Source organism: Theropithecus gelada, chromosome 13, assembly GCF_003255815.1.
Source record: "Theropithecus gelada isolate Dixy chromosome 13, Tgel_1.0, whole genome shotgun sequence".
NCBI lineage: Eukaryota > Metazoa > Chordata > Mammalia > Primates > Cercopithecidae > Theropithecus > Theropithecus gelada.
The window spans coordinates 106,660,803-106,680,019 of NC_037681.1; the positions used below are offsets into that span (position 1 = coordinate 106,660,803).

Sequence of the window (19,217 nt, forward strand, 5' to 3'; positions counted from 1 at the left end):
ATTGTTCTTCTGTCTTGATAAACACTGTCAAGGAAGAACAGATTTTCTCCGGCCTGGAGCCAGGTTAGTGGAAAAGTCCTTTGCCTTGGGCCCCTGCTCTGGTATACCAGGGCAGTCTTCTGATCACTGATCACTGACTGGGATCAATTACCTCTGTGGTGGTCCCTGAAGGGAAATGCAGAATTGCTGAACTCTGGAAGGGAAGGAGGGGTTTGGTGAGCCATCATTACAGACACTGTGCTAGTGGCAGTGCACTGCACACGCTATCTTTTTTTTTTTTTTTTTTGAGACAGAGTCTTGTTCTTGTTGCCCAGGCTGGAGTGCAATGGCATAGTCTCAGCTCACTGCAATCTCTGTCTCCCAGGTTCAAGCGATTCTCCCGCCTCAGCCTCCTGAGTAGCTGGGATTACAGGCACCTGCCACCATGCCTGGCTAATTATTTTGTATTTTTAGTAGAGACGGGGTTTTGCCATGTTGGCCAGGCTGGTCTCGAACTCCTGACCTCAAGTGATCTGCCTGCCTTGGCCTCCCAAAGTACTGGGATTACAGGCGTGAGCTACCATGCCCAGCCTCTTTTTGCTTCTTACCAGCACTGTCTGAACTAAGCATCAGCATCTGCAAACTCCACAGAGGTGAAAAGGTTCACTCAGGGGCCTGTAACTAGTAACCCAGAGCTTTCTGAATCAGAGCCCAGGATCACAGTATTCCAGACTTCAGGGGTTTTAGTGCTTTCTGTCACTGAGGGACCTGAGAACAAGTGTTATCCAGCAAGAAATTTTCATAACTGCATTTTGTTTCCCTGTGAGCCAGGCCTGGCATGGTTGATCTCTGTCTCTAGAAACTGGAGTCAGATATTCAAGACATTAAAAGGAGATGGCTGGTGGGGCGTCATGGCTCCTAGGACTTTGGGAGGTTGAGGTGGGAGGATCGTCTGAGCCCAGGAGTTTGAGACCAGCCTGGGCAACATGGTGAGACCTCATCTCTATTAAAAAAAAAAGAGAGAGAGAAAGAGAGATGGCTGCCCTTTCTAGATCAGGAGGTCCAGCCTCAGGAAACCTTGGAGGGCTGCTTGATCTTTCTTTTCTAATTCCTGAAAAGTTAGAAGACCTTTAACATCTGAGAGCCCTATTACTCTAAGCTTAAGCTCTTGTTTGGGAAGCCACTGGGTGGACAGTGAAGAGTGCCCGCCTACCTGGGGAAACCTGAGTTAGGTGTGGCTGGAGCGACTCGAGATGCGAGGTGGGCGGGGGCAGGCTGAAAGCTGGAGCAAGCAGGAAGTGAGCTGACGGCCACCCTGGGAGGAAGCCGACTAGGCGAATTCACCTGCTGATCGGCCTGGGCTGCTCTGAGACATGGTGAGCAAACTGGAAACTAGGAAAGGGCTGATTTAAAGAGGAGCCAGAAGGGGCTCGGGACTCGGGGTTGGCTATGTGGGGGGAGGAGAGTTGGCGGCAAAGTTAGAGGGCTGGGCCAGTGCTGCCTGTGGCCTCTCCTCTTTGACAACTTGGCTGCAAATAGCGCTGAACCGTCCTAGCAGGTGTTTCTATTCCTTCTTCCTCCCTCCCCTGACCTCTGTGCTGGTGGGGAGCTGGGCTTCCGTGCCAGTGCCAATGGGGGCTCCGAATTCCAGGCAAAGTGTTGTTGTGCCTTCCTCCTCCAGGCAGCCCGAGGCGGGTGTTGTGACACCACCAGGCAGTGCCTGGGCAGTTTCCAGTTCAGATTCCAGCCCAGCGGCAGGAGCTCTCCTCTCTGGCCTTTCACTTTATCCCTACACAGAAACACAAAGGATTTGTGTGTCCACTGAGTCCTTTGGGTGTCCTTTCTCCATTAACATGAAGAAGAGAACTAAGGGTTTATAAGATAACCAGAAGTTGGTTCTCTGTGATAAGCTAGTTCTGACCCATGCCACTGGCCTGTTTTTGGAGGTCAAGGAGGGAGGAGCTTAATAATATTTTTCTCTCCTTGTTCAAAAACCTTGTCATGAAGCCTCTGAGATGAGACATCAGCCAGGGAGGACTAGTCCTCCATTTCCCCCAACACCCAGGCGGGTATTTTTATTTAATGTCTGCATAAGCAGGTGGTTGCTTGGTGCCTGCGCGTGGTGCCCAGTGGTAGGGAAAGCAGAAGTGTGTGGCTCAACGGCTCTGGGCGCCTTCTGGGGTACTTGGTTGCCTGTTGTTCTGGGTCACAGCAGCAATGGCATTGCGGCCAGGGCCATGCTCCAGCAGCTATTTAGAGGGGCAGATGGGTGAGGCTGGGTGAGGGTGTTTTGCTGGCCAGCACAGACACTTTCAATGAGGATCCCGAGAAATCAGGAAAGGGGGGTGGCTCCAGGAATTGTAAATAGTGGTGGGCTCTGCCCTGGAAAGGGAACATTGTGAGATGCGGGCTCTGCTGTATTCTACGGCCTTCTCTAGGGAGCCAGGAAGCAGTGGGGGAGGGATTTAGTGATGCGCTGCTTTTCCTTGTCAGGGGTCCTAACAATCCCAAAAGAAGTTTGATCTAGTCTCTTTAGCATCACGTCTTACCTTCTGGGGCTTACAAATGCATTTATTTTTGATTACACGAGTAATACATGAAAACATTCTCTTTGTAAACATTTCAAGCATTTTACAAAAAGCTGAAGTCTGCCTGAGGCCTTACCCTCCCCAGGCCTCTGAGGCCAAGTCTCCAGTTCCCCCACCACTTGGTCTAATTAACCCCGTGTTGCTGTGCAGGAGGAAGCCAGTGAAGGTGGAGGAAATGATCGCGTGCGGAACCTGCAGAGTGAGGTGGAGGGAGTTAAGAATATTATGACCCAGAATGTGGAGCGGATCCTGGCCCGAGGGGAAAACTTGGAACATCTCCGCAACAAGACAGAGGATCTGGAAGCCACAGTGAGACAGGGAGCCCACTGGGGGCTGGAGGAAAAGAGGAAGGGAGGGAATTTCTTTTTGGTGGGGCAAAATGAACAGGAGGGTCAGAAGTGTAACATTTCTGTTGCCTTTCACCTGGTTTGGGAGCTGATGTGAGCTGAGTCTCCACTTCTGAATCTGCTCTGCTCCATAGATTGTTATGGATCCCAGGGAATGGATCCCATGACTGGGGCTTGAGGTGGCAGCTCACCCATAGAGGCATATTCTGAGACCGATAGCTCAGTCAGCCCATGCATTCTCAGGCTTCTCTCCCAGGAAACTTGTTTTCCCTTTGAAGCCTGCCCATGACAATCATTTGGATCTGACCTTCCCAGGGCAGAAGTATTGGCTTTGAGGAAACCCCCCCACCGTGGCCTCTAGCCTTCTCTAGGAGCTATTAGACAAGGGGTGGGAAATTGCTGGCATCTTGCTGAGTTGGCTTTAAAAAGAAGGAGGAAAGAGCAGAGAAATGCTTTGATCCCAGGGTCCCCTGCTAGATGAAGGCTAAAATAATATCTCCCACACATCTTGCTAGACCTCATTCTTCTCTCTCTCCAGCCAGGGGCTGCGGCCAGCTGTTTCAGGGAGGAAGTAACTCCAAAGTTGAGCAAAGTCTGGAGCCTCAGGTTTTGTGTCCAGCTGGGAAGCTGGCTCTGGCTTTCTTAGTCCTGTGTGAACTCTTGGCTCTTGGGTATTGCTCTCTTGTCTCCCTGGGGCTCATTGCCTGTTTCTGTAGCTTAATTGTAGCTTAATTTGGGGAGCACGGCCCCGGGATTTTTTTTTTTTTTAATAGAGCCTCACTCTGTTGCCCAGGCTAGAGTGGTGCAATCTCGGCTCACTTCAACCTTCGCCTCCTGGGTTCAAATGATTCTCTTGCCTCAGCCTCCTGAGTAGCTGGGATTACAGTGTGCACCACCACACCTAGCTAATTTTTGTATTTTCAGTAGAGACGAAGTTTTGCCATGTTGGCCAGGCTGGTCTCGAACTCCTGACCTCAGGTGATCCACCCACCTTGGCCTCTCAAAGTGCTGGGATTACAGACTTGAGTCACCATGCCTGGACAAGCACTAGGAAATTTAGTGTCTATAACTCGAATTGCTGGGCATGGGGAAGAGCGCATGGAGGAGGAGGAGTTCCCTTACTTCCAACCCTCTGTACTGTCCTGGTCCCTCCTCCAGCCTCAGCAGTCCCGATGGGGCAAGGAGTCCTGGAGCTGGGAGATGTGCCCACCTGGAGCCTGCATCCCTCAGTCCCAAGATCTGCCCTCCCAAGGGCAGATTGGGAGGGCAGATTGTGCTGCCAGTGTTGTACCCCTGGGTGTAAGCAGGTGTCAAGGACCCCTCAGTGTGCATGACAGTGCAGGGGTAAGAAGAGAAAGGGGACCCCTAGTCATATCTAGGTGGAGACCTCCTAGGATCCTGAGAATTCTAAATTTCAACCTGGCCTTCCAGATTTTTAGGAAGGTACATTTGTCAAGGTAGGCAAGATAGAGCAATTTTTTTTTTTTTTTTGAGATGGAGTCTTGCTCTGTTGCCCAGGCTGGAGTGCATTGGTGTGATCTTGGCTCACTGCAACCTCCGCCTCCCAGGTTCAAGTGATCCTCCTGCTTCAGCCTCCCAAGCGCCCACTACTATGCCTGGTTAATTTTTTTGTATTTTTAGTAGAGAGGGGGTTTCACAATGTTGGCCAGGCTGGTCATGAACTCCTGACCTCAGGAGATCCATCTGCCTCAGCCTCCCAAAGTGCTGGGATTATAGGTGTGAGCCACTGTGCCCGGCCAGAGCATATTTTATTTAGCAGTTTGCTACCTCAGCTTACAGTGTCACTATTAAGATGTATGGCTTGAGCTGGGCATGGTGGCATGTGCCTATAGTCCCAGCACTAGGGAGGCTGAAGTGGGAGGATTGCTTGAGCCCTGGAGATGGAGGCTACAGTAAGCCAAGATTGTGCCACTGCACTCCAGCCTGCACTGGGCGACAGAGCGAGACCCTGTCTCAAAAAACCAACAAACAAGGCCAGGTGCCGTGGCTCATGCCTGTAATCCCAGCACTTTGGGAGGCCAAAGCAGGTGGATCACCTGAGGTCAAGAGTTCAAGATCAGCCTGGCCAACATGGTGAAACCCCATCTCTACTAAAGATACAAAAATTAGCTGGACATGGTGGTGCACGCCTGTAATCCCAGCTACTCAGGAGGCTGAGGCAGGAGAATCGCTTGAACCCGGAAGGTGGAGGTTGCAGTGAACTGAGATTGCGCCACTGCATTCCAGCCTGGGCAGCAGAGTGAAACTCTGTCTCAAGAAAACAAAAACAAACAAACAAACAAACAGATGTCTGGCTTGTAGGCCGGGCACAGTGGCTCACACCTGTAATCCCACCCCAGGAGGGCGGATTACTTGAGTTCAGGAGTTCAAGACCAGCCTGGCCAACATGTGAAATCTCATCTCTACTAAAAATACAAAAGTTAGCTGGGTGTGGTGGTGGGCACCTGTAATCCCAGCTAGTCAGGAGGCTGAGGCAGGAGAATCACTTGAACCCAGGAGGTGGAGGCTGCACTGAGCCAAGATCGAACCACTGCCTGGGCAACAGAGCAAGACTCCATCTCAAAAAAACAAAAACAAGAAAGTTTGGCCTGTGGGTTGTACTTGTACTTATACTCTTGTTCCAGTGGGAGGAGCCACTGGGTCACTCACTCTGCCTTTTCCTCAACAGTCTGAGCACTTCAAGACGACATCGCAGAAGGTGGCTCGGAAATTCTGGTGGAAGAATGTGAAGATGATTGTCCTTATCTGCGTGATTGTTTTTATCATCATTCTCTTCATTGTGCTCTTTGCCACTGGTGCCTTCTCTTAAGTAATAGGGAACCTCTCCCACCTGCCCTTCTCTTCAGGGACAACCCTCCGTAAATGGGTGCCAAGAGGGTCTCCTTTCCTGTCCTCCTCTGCAGAGAATGCTGCTCGGTCCTCCTACCCCTCTTCCCGAGGCCCTGCTGCCGTGTTGTATGCCCCAGAGGGTAACTTGGTCCCCCAGAAGGAGAGAAAAAAGAGAGCTGGACTGCGGATGCATTTCATGGGTCCTTAGAGTGGGCTGGAGAGACCTAGAGGGCCCAGCATGTGGCTGGGAAACTGCTGGTGGCCAGTGGGCAATAAAGACCTTTCAGTATCCCTATATGTGTGAGTCACTTTCTCTCTTCTCATTTTGCCTTTGGCTTTTCTATTTCTTTTCTTCCCAAGGATACCTTCTGGCTGAAATTCTCTCGTTTGAGGTCCAAGTGGTTTGAAGGGCAAAGAGTGTATGTTTGGAGAAGAAAGATGTCTTTCTTTATTCCTCCCGGTTCCATTCATTGTCACAGGTCTCAAGAACAAGAATTTTCTGGGAGTCTTGGCATATGGAAAATTCAAAACCTTCATAGCATTTTGGGGTGGTACGCAAGATTTTTAAGTGTTCCCATTGGGTCCTGCCATGGCCCTGTAGTACTGTTCTTCTGGAATTGTTAGCTGAGGCATGAAGCCTACCCGGACAGGGTGTTTAAGAGCTGCTTGAAGGCCTCCTGCCTCTTCCACCAGAGCCATCTCTCTTCAACGACCGTGTAGTCTAGAGCCGAGGGGTGGAGGAAATGGACTGCTATTCCTTTCCTTGTGCTTTGCATGTTCTATTTGTCTTTTCTCTGTCCTTGTCTTCAGGGACTTAGCAAGGCCTCTGGGTCTTAGTTATCCCAAGGGGGCAAGCATCTCTCCTCGGCATCCCATGGCTGGGCATAGTCAGTCAGTGTCACAGGACAGGGCCAATGGCCCTCCTTCCCCTCCGTGCACAATGAGCCTTTCTGTCTTCAGGCCCCCCTCCTCCCTACCAGGTTCCACTATCACTGTTACTTTTTCCAGTGCCCAGTCTGCCTTGGTTTGCAGGGAGGGTTCTTGCTATCTCTGTTCCTGTTTCCTCTACAGGTTTTCCAGCATTGGAAACAACCTATTGTCAGGAGGAAGGGGAAGGGTTGAGAGTCAGGATTTGGGACTAGATTGGCAAGTCAGGCTCTGGAAGAATCAGGCTCTGGAAGAATCAGCAGGGAGGAGGAAAGGTCAGAAAAGACCCTTATGAGATTTTTATTTTTATTTTTTCAGGGATAGGATCTTACTCTGTTGCCCAGGTTGGAGTGCAGTGGTGTGATCATGGCTCACTGTAACCTCCACCTCCTGGGCTTTAGAGATCTTCCTGCTTCAGCCTCCCTTGTAGCTGGGACCACAGGTGTGTGCTACCACACCTGGCTAATTTTTGTATTTTTAGTAGAGACATGGTCTCACTATGTTGCCCAGGCTGGTCTCAAACTCCTGGGTTCAAGCAATCCTACCGCCTTGGCCTCCCAAAGTGCTGGAATTACAAGTGGGAGCCACCGTGCCCGGCCTTGGGGTAGTCTTTGCTACATATATTAATCCTTTCTCTCCTGGATTCAAGGTGTAAGGAACTGAAGTGAAGCTTCTGCCTTGGGACCCAGGCTGTCCAAGGTGGGGGTGAGGGTCTGTGAAACCCTCTTGGTCTGGGACTTCTGTATTCACAGAGGCTTAGCCCCAGAGAGGGAAACTTTCAACTCTGTTGGTCAAGAGAGACCTTATTTGAGGGACTAGGCCCAGTGGCTCACACTTGTAATCCCAACACTTTGGAAGCCTGAGGCAGAAGAACTGCTTGAGGCCAGGAGTTCGAGACCAGCCTGGTCAACATAGTGAGACCCTGTCTCTCTCTCTCTTAAAAAAAAAAAAAAGAGGGACCTTATTTTAAGATGTCTGAGGCAGCTTGGAGTAGTGGAGAACAGGTAGCTGGTGGTTTCTCTGCAGCAGTGAGAGGAGAGGATGGGTAGATTTGGCTCAGGAAGGCTCTGAAGTGGTAGCAGACACACCACCCTCCCCCATCTTCTGACTGAGGAGCAGGTGCATGCCAGCACAGAGCTGCACTTGCCCTCATGGTGAGGAGAGACATACAGAAAGGCTAGAGCTAGTACTTTGCCCATGTGGGGCTGCTTTCTTTTTGAATAGAGGCGAAAGTCACATAACATACAGTTTATTATTTTAAAGTGTACAAATCAGAAACATGTATTCAGAATGTTGTGCAACCACCACTTGTCTTTAGTTTCAAAACTTTGGGGGGGCCTGTTTTTGATTCTGGGTGAGATGCACTCACCAAGGTGACAAAGACCCTACCTGGCTTGTTCATGGCGTCTCCAGGACCCAGCGTGGTGCCTGACCGTGACACTCATAGGGTGTTTGTTGAGTGAATGAATGATGCCTCTTCAGCTAAACCCGACCTAGGAGACTCCAGGGCTCACTCCACTGTGCCCATTCCACAGATCCGGCCCCGAGGTGTGCCCGTTCACCAGGCTGAGGTGTCACTCGAATTCAGGCTCCTGGGGCCCGGGAGGAGGCGACTCTACGGACCCGGGTCGCTGTGGCCCATCGCTTTCGATTTGACTCAGTTTCGGTCGCCACTCGCGGAAGGCGCGCCCCCCGCCCTCTCTCGGCGGCCCGCCCCGCCCCGCCCCTGCGCTTCCTCCGGGACCGCTGGCACTGCAGCCGCTCAGCCGGCAGAGAAGCCGGGAGCGGGCGAGGCGTCGGCGGCAGCGGCGATGGTGAGGGCCCGGGCGGGGCCGGCCAGCCCTGCGACGGGCAGAGGGCGAGTGGCGAGGGTGGGAGAAAGGAGTCCGAAGTCCACGGGCCGGGGCGTACCCTAGGGCCCATGCGGGTCAGACCCGAGGCGGTGACCACGGCCGGAGCAGGATGGGGCGGACCCTCCACTCCCCGCGGGCTGCCTGGGAGGGAAATGCTTGAGCCCCGTCCTGGCTGCACCGCGCAGAGCGAGCGGGGCCCGGGCTCCCCATTCTCCTGAAGCGAAGCGGTTAGGAGCACCGACTTTGGAGGACTCCGGGCTGGGATCCCAGCTCTGTGACCCGGGGCGAGTCACTTAACCTCCCTGAGCCTCCTTTTCCGCATCTGTGAAGTGGGGTCAGTAATACCTGCCTTGTTGGGTCCTTGCGAGGTTAAAGGAGACACAATGGCAGAGACCCGCCTGGCACTCAGAACCCACTGCTAAGAAGTGGTAGGAAATGTAATGACCTCGTCAGCCCTTTCCGCAGCTGTGAGGAGCCAAGCCTGGCTCAGGAGTTGGAAACTTGAGCAGATGGGGTGGCAGAGGCCATTCCAGCCCCATGGCAGGGTGTTGGAGGCCTAACTCCTCCCCTAGAGAAAGAGAAAGGGAGATGTTTACTCTGAAAGTTCCACTGAAGTTATCAGAGTGTGGCACAGGCCTGACTCCCTGCTAACCTCTACCTAGTGACACATTCCTGAGTTGAGTCACCCCCCACTCCTGCTGCATATCCTGGCCTCTGTCCTCACTTGCCATCTCCAAGGCGAAGATGTCAGGAACAGCTGGTGCCAGTTTCCCTTTTTCCCTAGGGCTCCTGGGAAGATGGACTGGGCAGGAAGTAGGCTTGGTGCTTTAAGATTTTGCCTTGGAGAAATTGACAGAGGTGTGATGGATGTGGCCTGGCTAGGGGTCAATGCCTGGATGGCCTCATCTCCAGGGAATTTGGAGGCAGGAAGAGGAAGTGGGGCAGGAAGGTAGCACTGAGCTCTGAGGCCATGCCGGGAAGCTGAGGAAGGCTCTGAGAATAGGGCAGAGCCAAGAGCCCACTTCAGGGTGTGCAGGGCAAGGGGTCAGGCAGGGGTAGGGGTGGGCTTCAGTCGGCGCTTAGCTCTTGGGGAGAAGCTCCTGAAGTGAAAGGTGAAGGCAGGATAATTTATTGGGGGAAGAGGGTACTGGGAAACCTGGGGATTCTCACCGGTACATTTGAGGCAGTCTGTGGAGGAGAGCCTAGGGAGGTTGCTCCTCCACCCATCCATCTCCTAGCCTCTTCCTGTTTCTTCTTTCACTATTGCCCCTTTCTCACCCTAGCTCTTTCCCTTCCTTCCACCCATCCCCTTTCCCTCCCTGGTCCTTCTTCCTTTTACTTTTCTTTTATTCTCTATGACTCATTCAACCAACAAGGATTTCTTGGGCATGTCCTTCATGCCAGCATGGTGACAAGTATAGGGGACAGAGCAGGAACAAAGTAGGATAGGAAAGATGGAAATGGAATGAGTAATTACCTGAATTCATTAATCTTGTAGATGATCCTCTCTCCAAAGAATGTGTGTGTTGAGCCACGGGCCTCCCTCATATGCACACAAATTAAGTTGGTAGCATCAAAAGGTTTGGTGGTTCTTTAGCCAGTCAGCTAAAGTGTTTGACCTCCTTGTACCTGTATCTAATTTAGCACACCGGTTATGAATGTGATGCCTGGAGTCTGTGTTGGTTCAACTCCCAGATCTACTTACTGGCTCTGTGATCTTATACAGGTGATTTAACACCTCTGAGCCAAAGTTTCCTATAAAACTGGGAAAAGGCCAGGCACAGTGGCTCACACCTGTAATCCCAGCACTTTGGGAGGCCAAGGCGGGCAGATCACAAGGTCGAGAGTTCAAGACCAGCCTGGCAAGGATGGTGAAACCCTGTCTCTACTAAAAATATAAAAAAATAGCCGGGTGTGGTGGCACGTGCCTGTAGTCCCAACTACTCGGGAGGCTGAGGCAGGAGACTCACTTGAACCCGGGAGGTGGAGGTTGCAGTGAGCTGAGATCATGCCATTGCACTCCAGCCTGGGTGACAGAGTTAAGACTGTGTCTCAAAACAAAAACAAACAAGCAAACAAAATAACTGGGTTAATAATATGGTCTTCAATGGGTTGTTGGGTGAAGATTAAATGAGGCAGAGCAAATGAACAGCAAGCAGCATAGTGCTTAGCTCAGAGTATATGCCCATTGAATGGTGGCTGTTATTCTTGCTCAAGATGTAAAACCTCAACAGCCTGCAGTGCCAGATGAAAATAAACTAGATGCTGGTTACCAAAGGCCCATGTAAAGTTCTGAGCTATGGGTTAGAAACAATTATGTGTACTATGTGTACAAGTTTGCCATAGGGAAGAGCTTGCTTGGCTGTGCATTTTGTAAAACGAAGAGGTTTTATTGACCACATGTATTACACAATTTTTTTTTTTTTTTTGAGATAGAGCCTCGCTCTGCATCCAGGCTGGAGTGCAGCGGCACAATCTAGCTCACTGCAACCTCCGCCTCCCAAGTTCAAGTGATTCTCCTGCCTCAGCCTCCCAAGTAGCTGGGATTACGGGTGCCTGCCACCACGCCTGGCTAATTTTTGTATTTTTAGTAGAGACGGGGTTTCACCATATTGGCCAGACTGGTCTCGGACTCCTGACCTTGTGATCTGCCCACCTCGGCCTCCCAAAGTGCTGGGATTCCAGGCGTGAGCCACCACGCCTGGCCATATTGTACAATTCTTGAGATCTGACTGCTAAAAAAAAACAAAAACAAAACAAAAAAAAAACGGAGCTAGGGAAATGTGGGCCACATCAATAATAATAGCCCTTATTTATTGAGCATTTAGTATGTGCCAGGTGTTGTGCTAAGCTTTTGATTTACATCACAAATGAATATGTCACATAATCCTTAGCTAACATTGTAAGAGAAGTCATTATTATCAGCACTTTACAGGAGAGGAAGTGGAGGTCAGAAAGGTCATATCTTCAGTCTCAGTCACTCAGCTAGTGAGTGGCAGAAGCAGGATTTCAACAGAGGGGTGCAAAGCAGAGCTCTACTCCTAGTCTCTGAGCTGAGTGCTGACTTAGGGAGGCGATGTTATACCAGTACTTGCGCCCATTTATCTGACGACAGTTAGAACAGGGTTTCTTGGATACTAGATAGGAGACAGGGAGACAAGGAGAGTTAGGATAGGGAGGTTTTTTTTGGTTTTGTTTCTTTGTTTTTTTTGAGACAGGGTCTCACTTCTTCGCCCAGGCTGGAGTGCAGTGGTGCAATCTTGGCTCACTGCAGCCTCTGCCTCCCAGGTTCAAGCAATTCTCCTGCCTCAGCCTCCCCAGTAGCTGGGACTACGGGCAGGCACCACTTTGCCCGGCTAATTTTTGTATTTTTTGGTAGAGGCGTGATCCGCCTACCTTGGCTTCCCAAAGTCCAGGGATTACAGGCATGAGCCACCATGCCTGGCCCAGATGGTGTGGTTTTGAGAACTGCATTTTCAAAGCAGGAATCAAAGAGATTGAGCCCAGAAAAACCTGAAGGTTTGAGTGTCATAGAGGGGATATTCTGTACAGGGGGCAACAGTCTGTCAAGAACATTTCCTGTGTAACTGCCACTCTCTGGCAATGACACAACTGCTCCCCGCTTGCTCTGGCTCAAAATTCCAAGCCCTGCAGGCTTCTGGCCTCAGGTCTCAGAAATGCCTCTCTCACCCTTCTTCCTTTCTCCACGCTCTGCTCGTCACCTGTCTCTGTCCTGGTGGGCATCTCCTCACAGCCTTGCTGATGGTACTTCTCCACCCCTCTGGCTGGCCTCTCTGCCGTTTTCTTACTTCTATCCGTGCCTGTCTACCACCAATAGAGAAATTATCCTGAAGCACTTCTTGACTGTCACCCTTGACTCAAAAACCCACACTAGCTCTTAAGTTTTATCACTCACTTGGAGCCAGTCTTCTCTACCTGACCTTTTCTGCCTTCTGTAGCCCCACCCTGTCCCGCCCATCCTCTGCCTGGTCCTCACTGTCAGGGTGTATCCCTATCTCTCAGTGCCAGAATGTCCCAGCTCCATGCCATCCTTCAAGGGGTCACCCCCCGCAATGGCACCCTCTCTGTGGCAGCTCCGACACTTACTATCTGTATCACACAGTGCAACTCTTTCCTCTTCTCTAATTGTATTACATATGTATTTTCTCCAGGGCAAAGTGGTCTCTTTAAGAATAGGCACAGTTGGCCGGGCGCGGTGGCTCAAGCCTGTAATCCCAGCACTTTGGGAGGCCGAGACGGGCGGATCACGAGGTCAGGAGATCGAGACCATCCTGGCTAACACGGTGAAACCCCGTCTCTATTAAGAAATACAAAAAACTAGCCGGGCGAGGTGGCGGGCGCCTGCAGTCCCAGCTACTCGGGAGGCTGAGGCCGGAGAATGGCGTGAACCCGGGAGGCGGAGCTTGCAGTGAGCTGAGATCCGGCCACTGCAGTCCAGCCTGGGTGACAGAGCGAGACTCCGTCTCAAAAAAAAAAAAAAAAAAGAATAGGCACAGTTAGGCCGGGCATGATGGTTCATGCCTGTAATCCCAGCACTTTGGGAGGCTGAGGTGGGAGGACTGCTTGAGCCCAGGAGTTCAAGACCATTCTGGGCAACATAGAAAGACCCCATCTTTAAAAATATAGGCACAGGGCCGGGCGCGGTGGCTCAAGCCTGTAATCCCAGCACTTTGGGAGGCCGAGACGGGCGGATCACGAGGTCAGGAGATCAAGACCATCCTGGCTAACACAGTGAAACCCCGTGTCTACTAAAAATAATACAAAAAACTAGCCGGGCGAGGTGGCGGCGCCTGTAGTCCCAGCTACTCGGGAGGCTGAGGCAGGAGAATGGCGTAAACCCAGGAAGCGGAGGTTGCAGTGAGCTGAGATCCGGCCATTGCACTCCAGCCTGGGCGACAGAGCGAGACTCCGTCTCAAAAAAAAAAAAAAAAAAAAATATATATATATATATATATAGGCACAATTGGCCGGGCGCGGTGGCTCACGCCTGTAATCCCAGCACTTTGGGAGGCCGAGGCAGGCGGATCACAAGGTCAGGAGATCGAGACCATCCTGGCTAACCCGGTGAAACCCTGTCTCTACTAAAAATACAAAAAATTAGCCGGGCGAGGTGGCGGGCGCCTGTAGTCCCAGCTACTTGGGAGGCTGAGGCAGGAGAATGGCGGGAACCCGGGAGGCAGAGCTTGCAGTGAGTTGAGATCTGGCCACTGCACTCCAGCCTGGGCAACAGAGCAAGACTCCGTCTCAAAACAAAACAAAAAAAAAAAAAAAAAATATAGGCACAATTCATTCAGGAACTGTTTATCACATATCTGCTGTCTGCGGACATTATGCTGAGTTACCGTGTGGCATAAGGCAGTGTGACCCTTGTCCTCTTGCTTACCTCCTTCCAGGGTCCCTGGAGCTTTATTTCTCACAGTGCTAGCAGAGACCTGTGGATATAGGCAGGGTCCTTTTTCCTCTGGTTGAGTGGGGGCCAAAGAGGGCCCGAGACTTGAGTCTAAGGCCTCTGTGTTCCCTGGAGTGAATGTGTTCTTTAGGCCTGGGTCCATCTTGGCTCCAGGCAGGCCTGGCTTTGCACTGGGGGAGACTGGTCTAGATTACAGCTGGAAGCCCTCTGGAGAATGTGACCCCAATATCACCCCTTGTTGAAGAATAAGGTAACAACAGCTGTAGCATTTAGAATATGTATATATAAAAAAAGATAATATCCAGTATTTTTCCTGTCTCTAGCAGTGACTCTTATTTTCGAGTCTTTATCCATTCTCAAGTTTTTGCTTTGGACTATTTATTTTTATTTTTTTATTTTTATTTTTTGAGCTGAAGTCTCATCCTGTTGCCCAGGCTGGAGTGCAGTGGCGCAATCTCAGCTCACTGCAAGCTCCGCTTCCCGGGTTCACACCATTCTCCTGCCTCAGCCTCCCGAGTAGCTGGGACTACAGGCACCCACCACTACGCCCGGCTAATTTTTGTATTTTTTAGTAGAGACGGGGTTTCACCATGTTAGCCAGGATGGTCTCGATCTCCTGACCTCGTGATCTGCCTGCCTCGGCCTCCCAGAGTGCTGGGATTACAGGTGTGAGCCACCGCGCCTGGCCTTGGACTATTTAATTTTATTTTTTGCTTTGTTTTGTTTTGTTTGCTGAGACGGAGTTTTGCTCTGTTGCCCAGGCTGGAATGCAGTGGTGTGATCTCGGCTCACTGCAACCTCCACCACCCAGGTTCAAGCGATTCTCCCACCTCAGCCTCCCAAGTAGCTGGGATTACAGGCACGCACCACCATGCCTGGCTAATTTTTGTATTTTTAGTAGAGACAGGGGGTTTCACCATGTTGGCTGGGCTGGTCTCGAACTCCTGGCCTCAAGTGATCTGCCTGCCTCAGGCTCCCAAAGTGCTGGGATTACAGGCGCGAGCCACCGTGCCCAGCCTGCCTTGGAGTATTTGAATGTGGGGAAGTTCAAAGGAGTGAATGACAGAGACTTGTTGAATGCTATAGTAGTAATAATAGTGATGATGGTTGACTCAAGAAAAGGTGAGAGTGCAGTTTCCCTGCTCTCTTTGTTGTTCCTCTGTGTTTCCTGCTTACTGCTTCCTCCAGCCTATGAGTGCACCCTCCCCTACAGTGGTTTGCCTGACCTCTCTTGAAGCAGGTTGCTTTTCTAGCTCGTGGGTAAATATTGACCTATTTGGGTTTCAAATGCCTGCCCCTCGAAACTCATGCAGGGCTAGAAAAACATGCTGGGAGAACATCTCTTGAGAATAAGAGTTGCTTTTGGTTAGGCTGTATCGTAATTGGCCCACTCACTGAGTCCTTGCTTGCAATGGTCAGCACTGTGCTGGCCTCCTGGTGGGATGGTGGTGGACAAAGGCAGGGCACTGCTCCCTGCCCTCCCTCTGGGAGTTTGTGGTCCAGCTGGGGAGATAGGACTCATACACTGGGAATTCTTGGAGGCTGTGTACCAAGCAGCTGCAAGGAACCTAAAGGAGGATTCTTGCCTGAGTAGGAGGTGGCCCTCTGTGACCACCAGATCTCTTCTAACACTTAAGTTTTCTGGTTTTAAGTGGAATTCAGTCAAGTGCCAAAATGTCTGTTGTAGACAATGGGTAACGTGGGCTGGCAGAAAACGAAGCTTGCCTTTCTTGTAAGGAGGGGAAGGGAACAGGGATGGGCTGTGGGGAACTAGGCTAAGAGGAAGGAGTTTCTGTGGTTTGCTAATCCACTGGTATTCATCTCCCTGAAATGTCCCTGCTCCTAGGCTTCTGGCTTATACTAGGGCCTCCTGCTTGGGGTCTCTGTTACGTGCACCCAAAGCCCAGTGCCTTTCTTGCACATGACCCAGATTTTCTCTCTCCCCTGTCGTTTCAACCTTCCCCAGCTTGGATCCAAGACCTCCCTTCCCAGTCCTCTGAAATGAGCTGGGAAGGGAGGCAAAGCTGCCGCCCAAGCTGGGAAATCTAAGAGTTGGTCTCATCTCTGTAAGTTGGACCCCAGTGAGGACCCCAGCTGACTGGAAGGCTGGAGGCCAGGGGCTGGTACCACTGACGTTCCCAGGCAGAGAGGGAAGTTGGGGCAGTGACACAGGGAGCAGGATCAGGCCAGGAGGCAGAACTGGCCTGACCAGTCAGAGGCCCAAGGAGGGAGATCTGAGCTTCTCAGTTTGGGGCGAGATGGGTTAGGCAAAGACTATGATGTGTGCTGCTTCAAAATTACCTTTCTAGCCTGTAGGGTAGGTCTCCTCCCTGTGTGTTCCAGCCAGGTAGCTTGGTTACCCATTCTTTGCTGCCTTCTTAGGCCAGTGGGAAACCTTAGGGCAGCTGTGCATTATTGGGTAGAGGCCATTCTGGAGCAGGTGAGAAAAGAATCGGCTTTGTGGGAGGGTGGGGTCCTGGGAAGATCCCACCTTGGGACAGCTTAGAGGAAGCTGAGGTGCTGGAAGCCAGGGCCGACCTAGGTCCTAGGTCACCCTGCCTTGATGTGCAAGGGGAGGAGCCTGTGAGACCTAAGGTATGCTGCACTCACCCCGAAGGCCAGCCCTTCACTCCACACACATCACACCCTCACATGAAGGATGCTGTTACTCTTATGCTGTACCCACCTACAGGGGGAGAAGGAGGCTTCTAGATCTCAGGGGCAGATGAGGGTCAGGTGGGGGCCTCATGCATCCCTGACCTCGGGCTTGGTGCCCAGGCAGGAAAAGAGTTGGAGCGGTGCCAGCGGCAGGCGAACGAGGTGACGGAAATTATGCTTAACAACTTCGACAAGGTCCTGGAGCGTGATGGGAAGCTGGCCGAACTGGAGCAGCGTTCAGAGCAACTCCTGGATATGGTGTGAGGCCTGGGGGAGCATGGAGGGGAGGGGAGAGGATTGGGAAAGGCTCTTTTGGGCTGTATTCAGGATCTCCAGGTCATTGGTGGGGTTGAGGCCTTACTCAGGGCCAGTGTGGGGCCTCTGGGTTTCCTCAGGCACCCATAGCCTAGACATGCAACAGATAGACCCCACAAAATAAGGCGACCTTGGTTTGAAGCTGTGGACCTTCCTAAAGGTAGAAGACTGGCGTTGTTTTTTGTTTCTTTTTTACTTTGAGACAGGGTCTCACTCTGTTGCCCAGGCTAGTACAGTGACTCAATCACATCTGCTGCAGCCTCTACCTCCCAGGCTCAAGCGATCCTCCTGCCTCAGCCTCCTGAGGAGCTAGGACTATAAGCATGCACCGCCGTGCCTGGCTGATTTTTGATTTTTTGTAGAGATGAGGTCTCCCCATGTTGCTCAGGCTGGTCTTGAAGTCCTAGATACAAGAGATCCTCCCACCTCGGCTTCCCAAAGTGCTGGGATTACAGGCATGAACCACTGTGTCCAGCCTGAGTACTGGCATTGTTAACAGAGGGTGAGACACTAGGGCTGAAAGTCAAGGGGCCACACTGGTGTTTGAGATGAGTCAGGTGGGGAGGGTTCCACGGCAGGTGGTATAGAAAGAGAGCAGACAAGGCCGGGCATGGTGGCTCATGCCTGTAATTCCAGCACTTTGGGAGGCCGAGGCGGGTGGATCATGAGGTCAGGAGTTCAAGACCAGCCTGGCCAACATGGTGAAACCCTGTCTCAACTAAAAATACAAAAATTAGCTGGGCGCAGTGGTATGTGCCTGTAGTCCCAGCTACTAGGGAGGCTGAGACAGGAGAATTTCTTGAATTCTCCTGTGAGCTGAGATTGTGCCACTGTACTCCAGCCTGGGTGACAGGGAGAGACTCCATCTCAAACAAAACAAAAAACAAACAAACAAAGAAAAAAAAAAAACAAGAAAGAAAGCAGACAAGATGGGGAGGATGCAGGAGGAGACTAAGCCTTACTGAGATGGGACTGGGAGGAGCTGGCTCCCAGGCAAAGGGGGTGCCAGCTAACTCTCACTTTGTGTCTGGGGGTATCCGCAGAGCTCAACCTTCAGCAAGACTACAAAGACCCTGGCCCAGAAGAAGCGCTGGGAGAACATCCGTAGCCGGGTCTGCTTGGGGCTGGTGGTGGTCGGTGGCCTGCTCATCATCCTGATTGTGCTGCTGGCCGTCTTTCTCCCTCAGAACAGTGACAGCAGTAGTGCCCCACGGACCCAGGATGCAGGCACTGCCTCAGGGCCTGGGGACTGAGCCAGCTGGTCCTGAAGCAGAAGCCAAACGGCTGCACTGGCCGGTTCTGGTCTCCAGAGGACCTTGGTGTTTGCTCTCCCTTGACCCACCCCAGTGAGTGCCAAAGGGCAGCCCCAACATGTGCACCCCTGCATTTCCTGTCATGCCACAGACTGGCCCTCGAGGGCAGCCTGCTGTACTGGCCATGCTGGGCCAGCCCTACCTGGAGCTCAGTAAAAGCTGCTGTTTGATTAAAAGCTGGTATCTGTGTGTGAAGGTCCCCAGTTTGGTTAATCCCATCTGTCTCTACCCCTCGGGCTCCTTAGAAAGCCTATCACCCAAAGGACTCCACCCCTGGGAGATGGCTCCTTCCTCTCCCTTCCCTACTTGATCCAACCCTACACAGACCGGGAGTGTGGGTGCAAGAATACAATGGCCCCCAAACCAGACCCTTGAACCAGTCCTCCTCATCTGAGCCTGTTTCTCTGAGAATGAAATCTATTATTTTTCTGTCATCTTAATCTATTATTTTTCTGTCATCTTGGGGATGCTTAGAGGACCAATGAGACTGTAGATGGGATGACAAAGAAGAAAGCACTTCAACAATTTTTTTTTTTTTTTTTGAGATGGAGTTTTTGCTCTGTTGCCCAGGCTGGAGTGCAATGGCACGATCTCAACTCACTGCAACCTCTACCTCCTGGGTTCAAGCGATTCTCCTGCCTCAGCCTCCTAAGTAGCTGGGATTACAGGCGCCCGCCATCACGCCCGGCTGATTTTTTATTTTTTTTGTATTTTTAGTAGAGACGGGGTTTGACCATGTTAGCCAGGATGGTCTCGATCTCCTGACCTCGTGATCTGCCCGTCTCAGCCTCCCAAAGTGCTGGGATTACAGGCTTGAGCCACCAAGCCCGGCCAAGAGTGCGGTGGTTCTTAAACCTGCTTCACCTGCAGAATTTATTTTTTTTTTTTAATTTTTTTTTGAGACGGAGTCTCGCTCTGTCGCCCAAACTGGAGTACAGTGGCCGGATCTCGGCTCA

At 51.6% G+C, this 19,217-nt stretch overlaps 2 protein-coding genes across 2 annotated transcripts; both read left to right on the forward strand.

Moving 5' to 3' along the window:
- The first annotated feature begins 1,196 nt into the window (after nt 1-1,196).
- VAMP8 (vesicle associated membrane protein 8) lies at nt 1,197-6,059 on the forward strand. The gene is made up of 3 exons (XM_025354722.1): nt 1,197-1,355; nt 2,718-2,876; nt 5,604-6,059. Exons 1-3 carry the CDS (start codon nt 1,353-1,355, stop codon nt 5,742-5,744), a joined length of 303 nt encoding a protein of 100 aa, XP_025210507.1. The 5' UTR covers nt 1,197-1,352; the 3' UTR covers nt 5,745-6,059.
- Nucleotides 6,060-8,425: 2,366 nt separating this feature from the next.
- On the forward strand, nt 8,426-18,452 carry VAMP5 (vesicle associated membrane protein 5). Its single transcript, XM_025354719.1, has 3 exons — nt 8,426-8,505; nt 16,754-16,891; nt 17,992-18,452. Exons 1-3 carry the CDS (start codon nt 8,503-8,505, stop codon nt 18,199-18,201), a joined length of 351 nt encoding a protein of 116 aa, XP_025210504.1. The 5' UTR covers nt 8,426-8,502; the 3' UTR covers nt 18,202-18,452.
- Nucleotides 18,453-19,217: the final 765 nt, after the last annotated feature.

What these genes read in the sequence shown, in the direction of transcription:
- VAMP8 (XM_025354722.1), top strand. An exon ending in CAGAGGATCTGGAAGCCACA is followed by an intron (nt 2,877 to 5,603) that starts GTGAGACAGGGA and finishes TTTCCTCAACAG; the next exon opens with TCTGAGCACTTCAAGACGAC.
- VAMP5 (XM_025354719.1), top strand. An exon ending in CAGAGCAACTCCTGGATATG is followed by an intron (nt 16,892 to 17,991) that starts GTGTGAGGCCTG and finishes GGGTATCCGCAG; the next exon opens with AGCTCAACCTTCAGCAAGAC.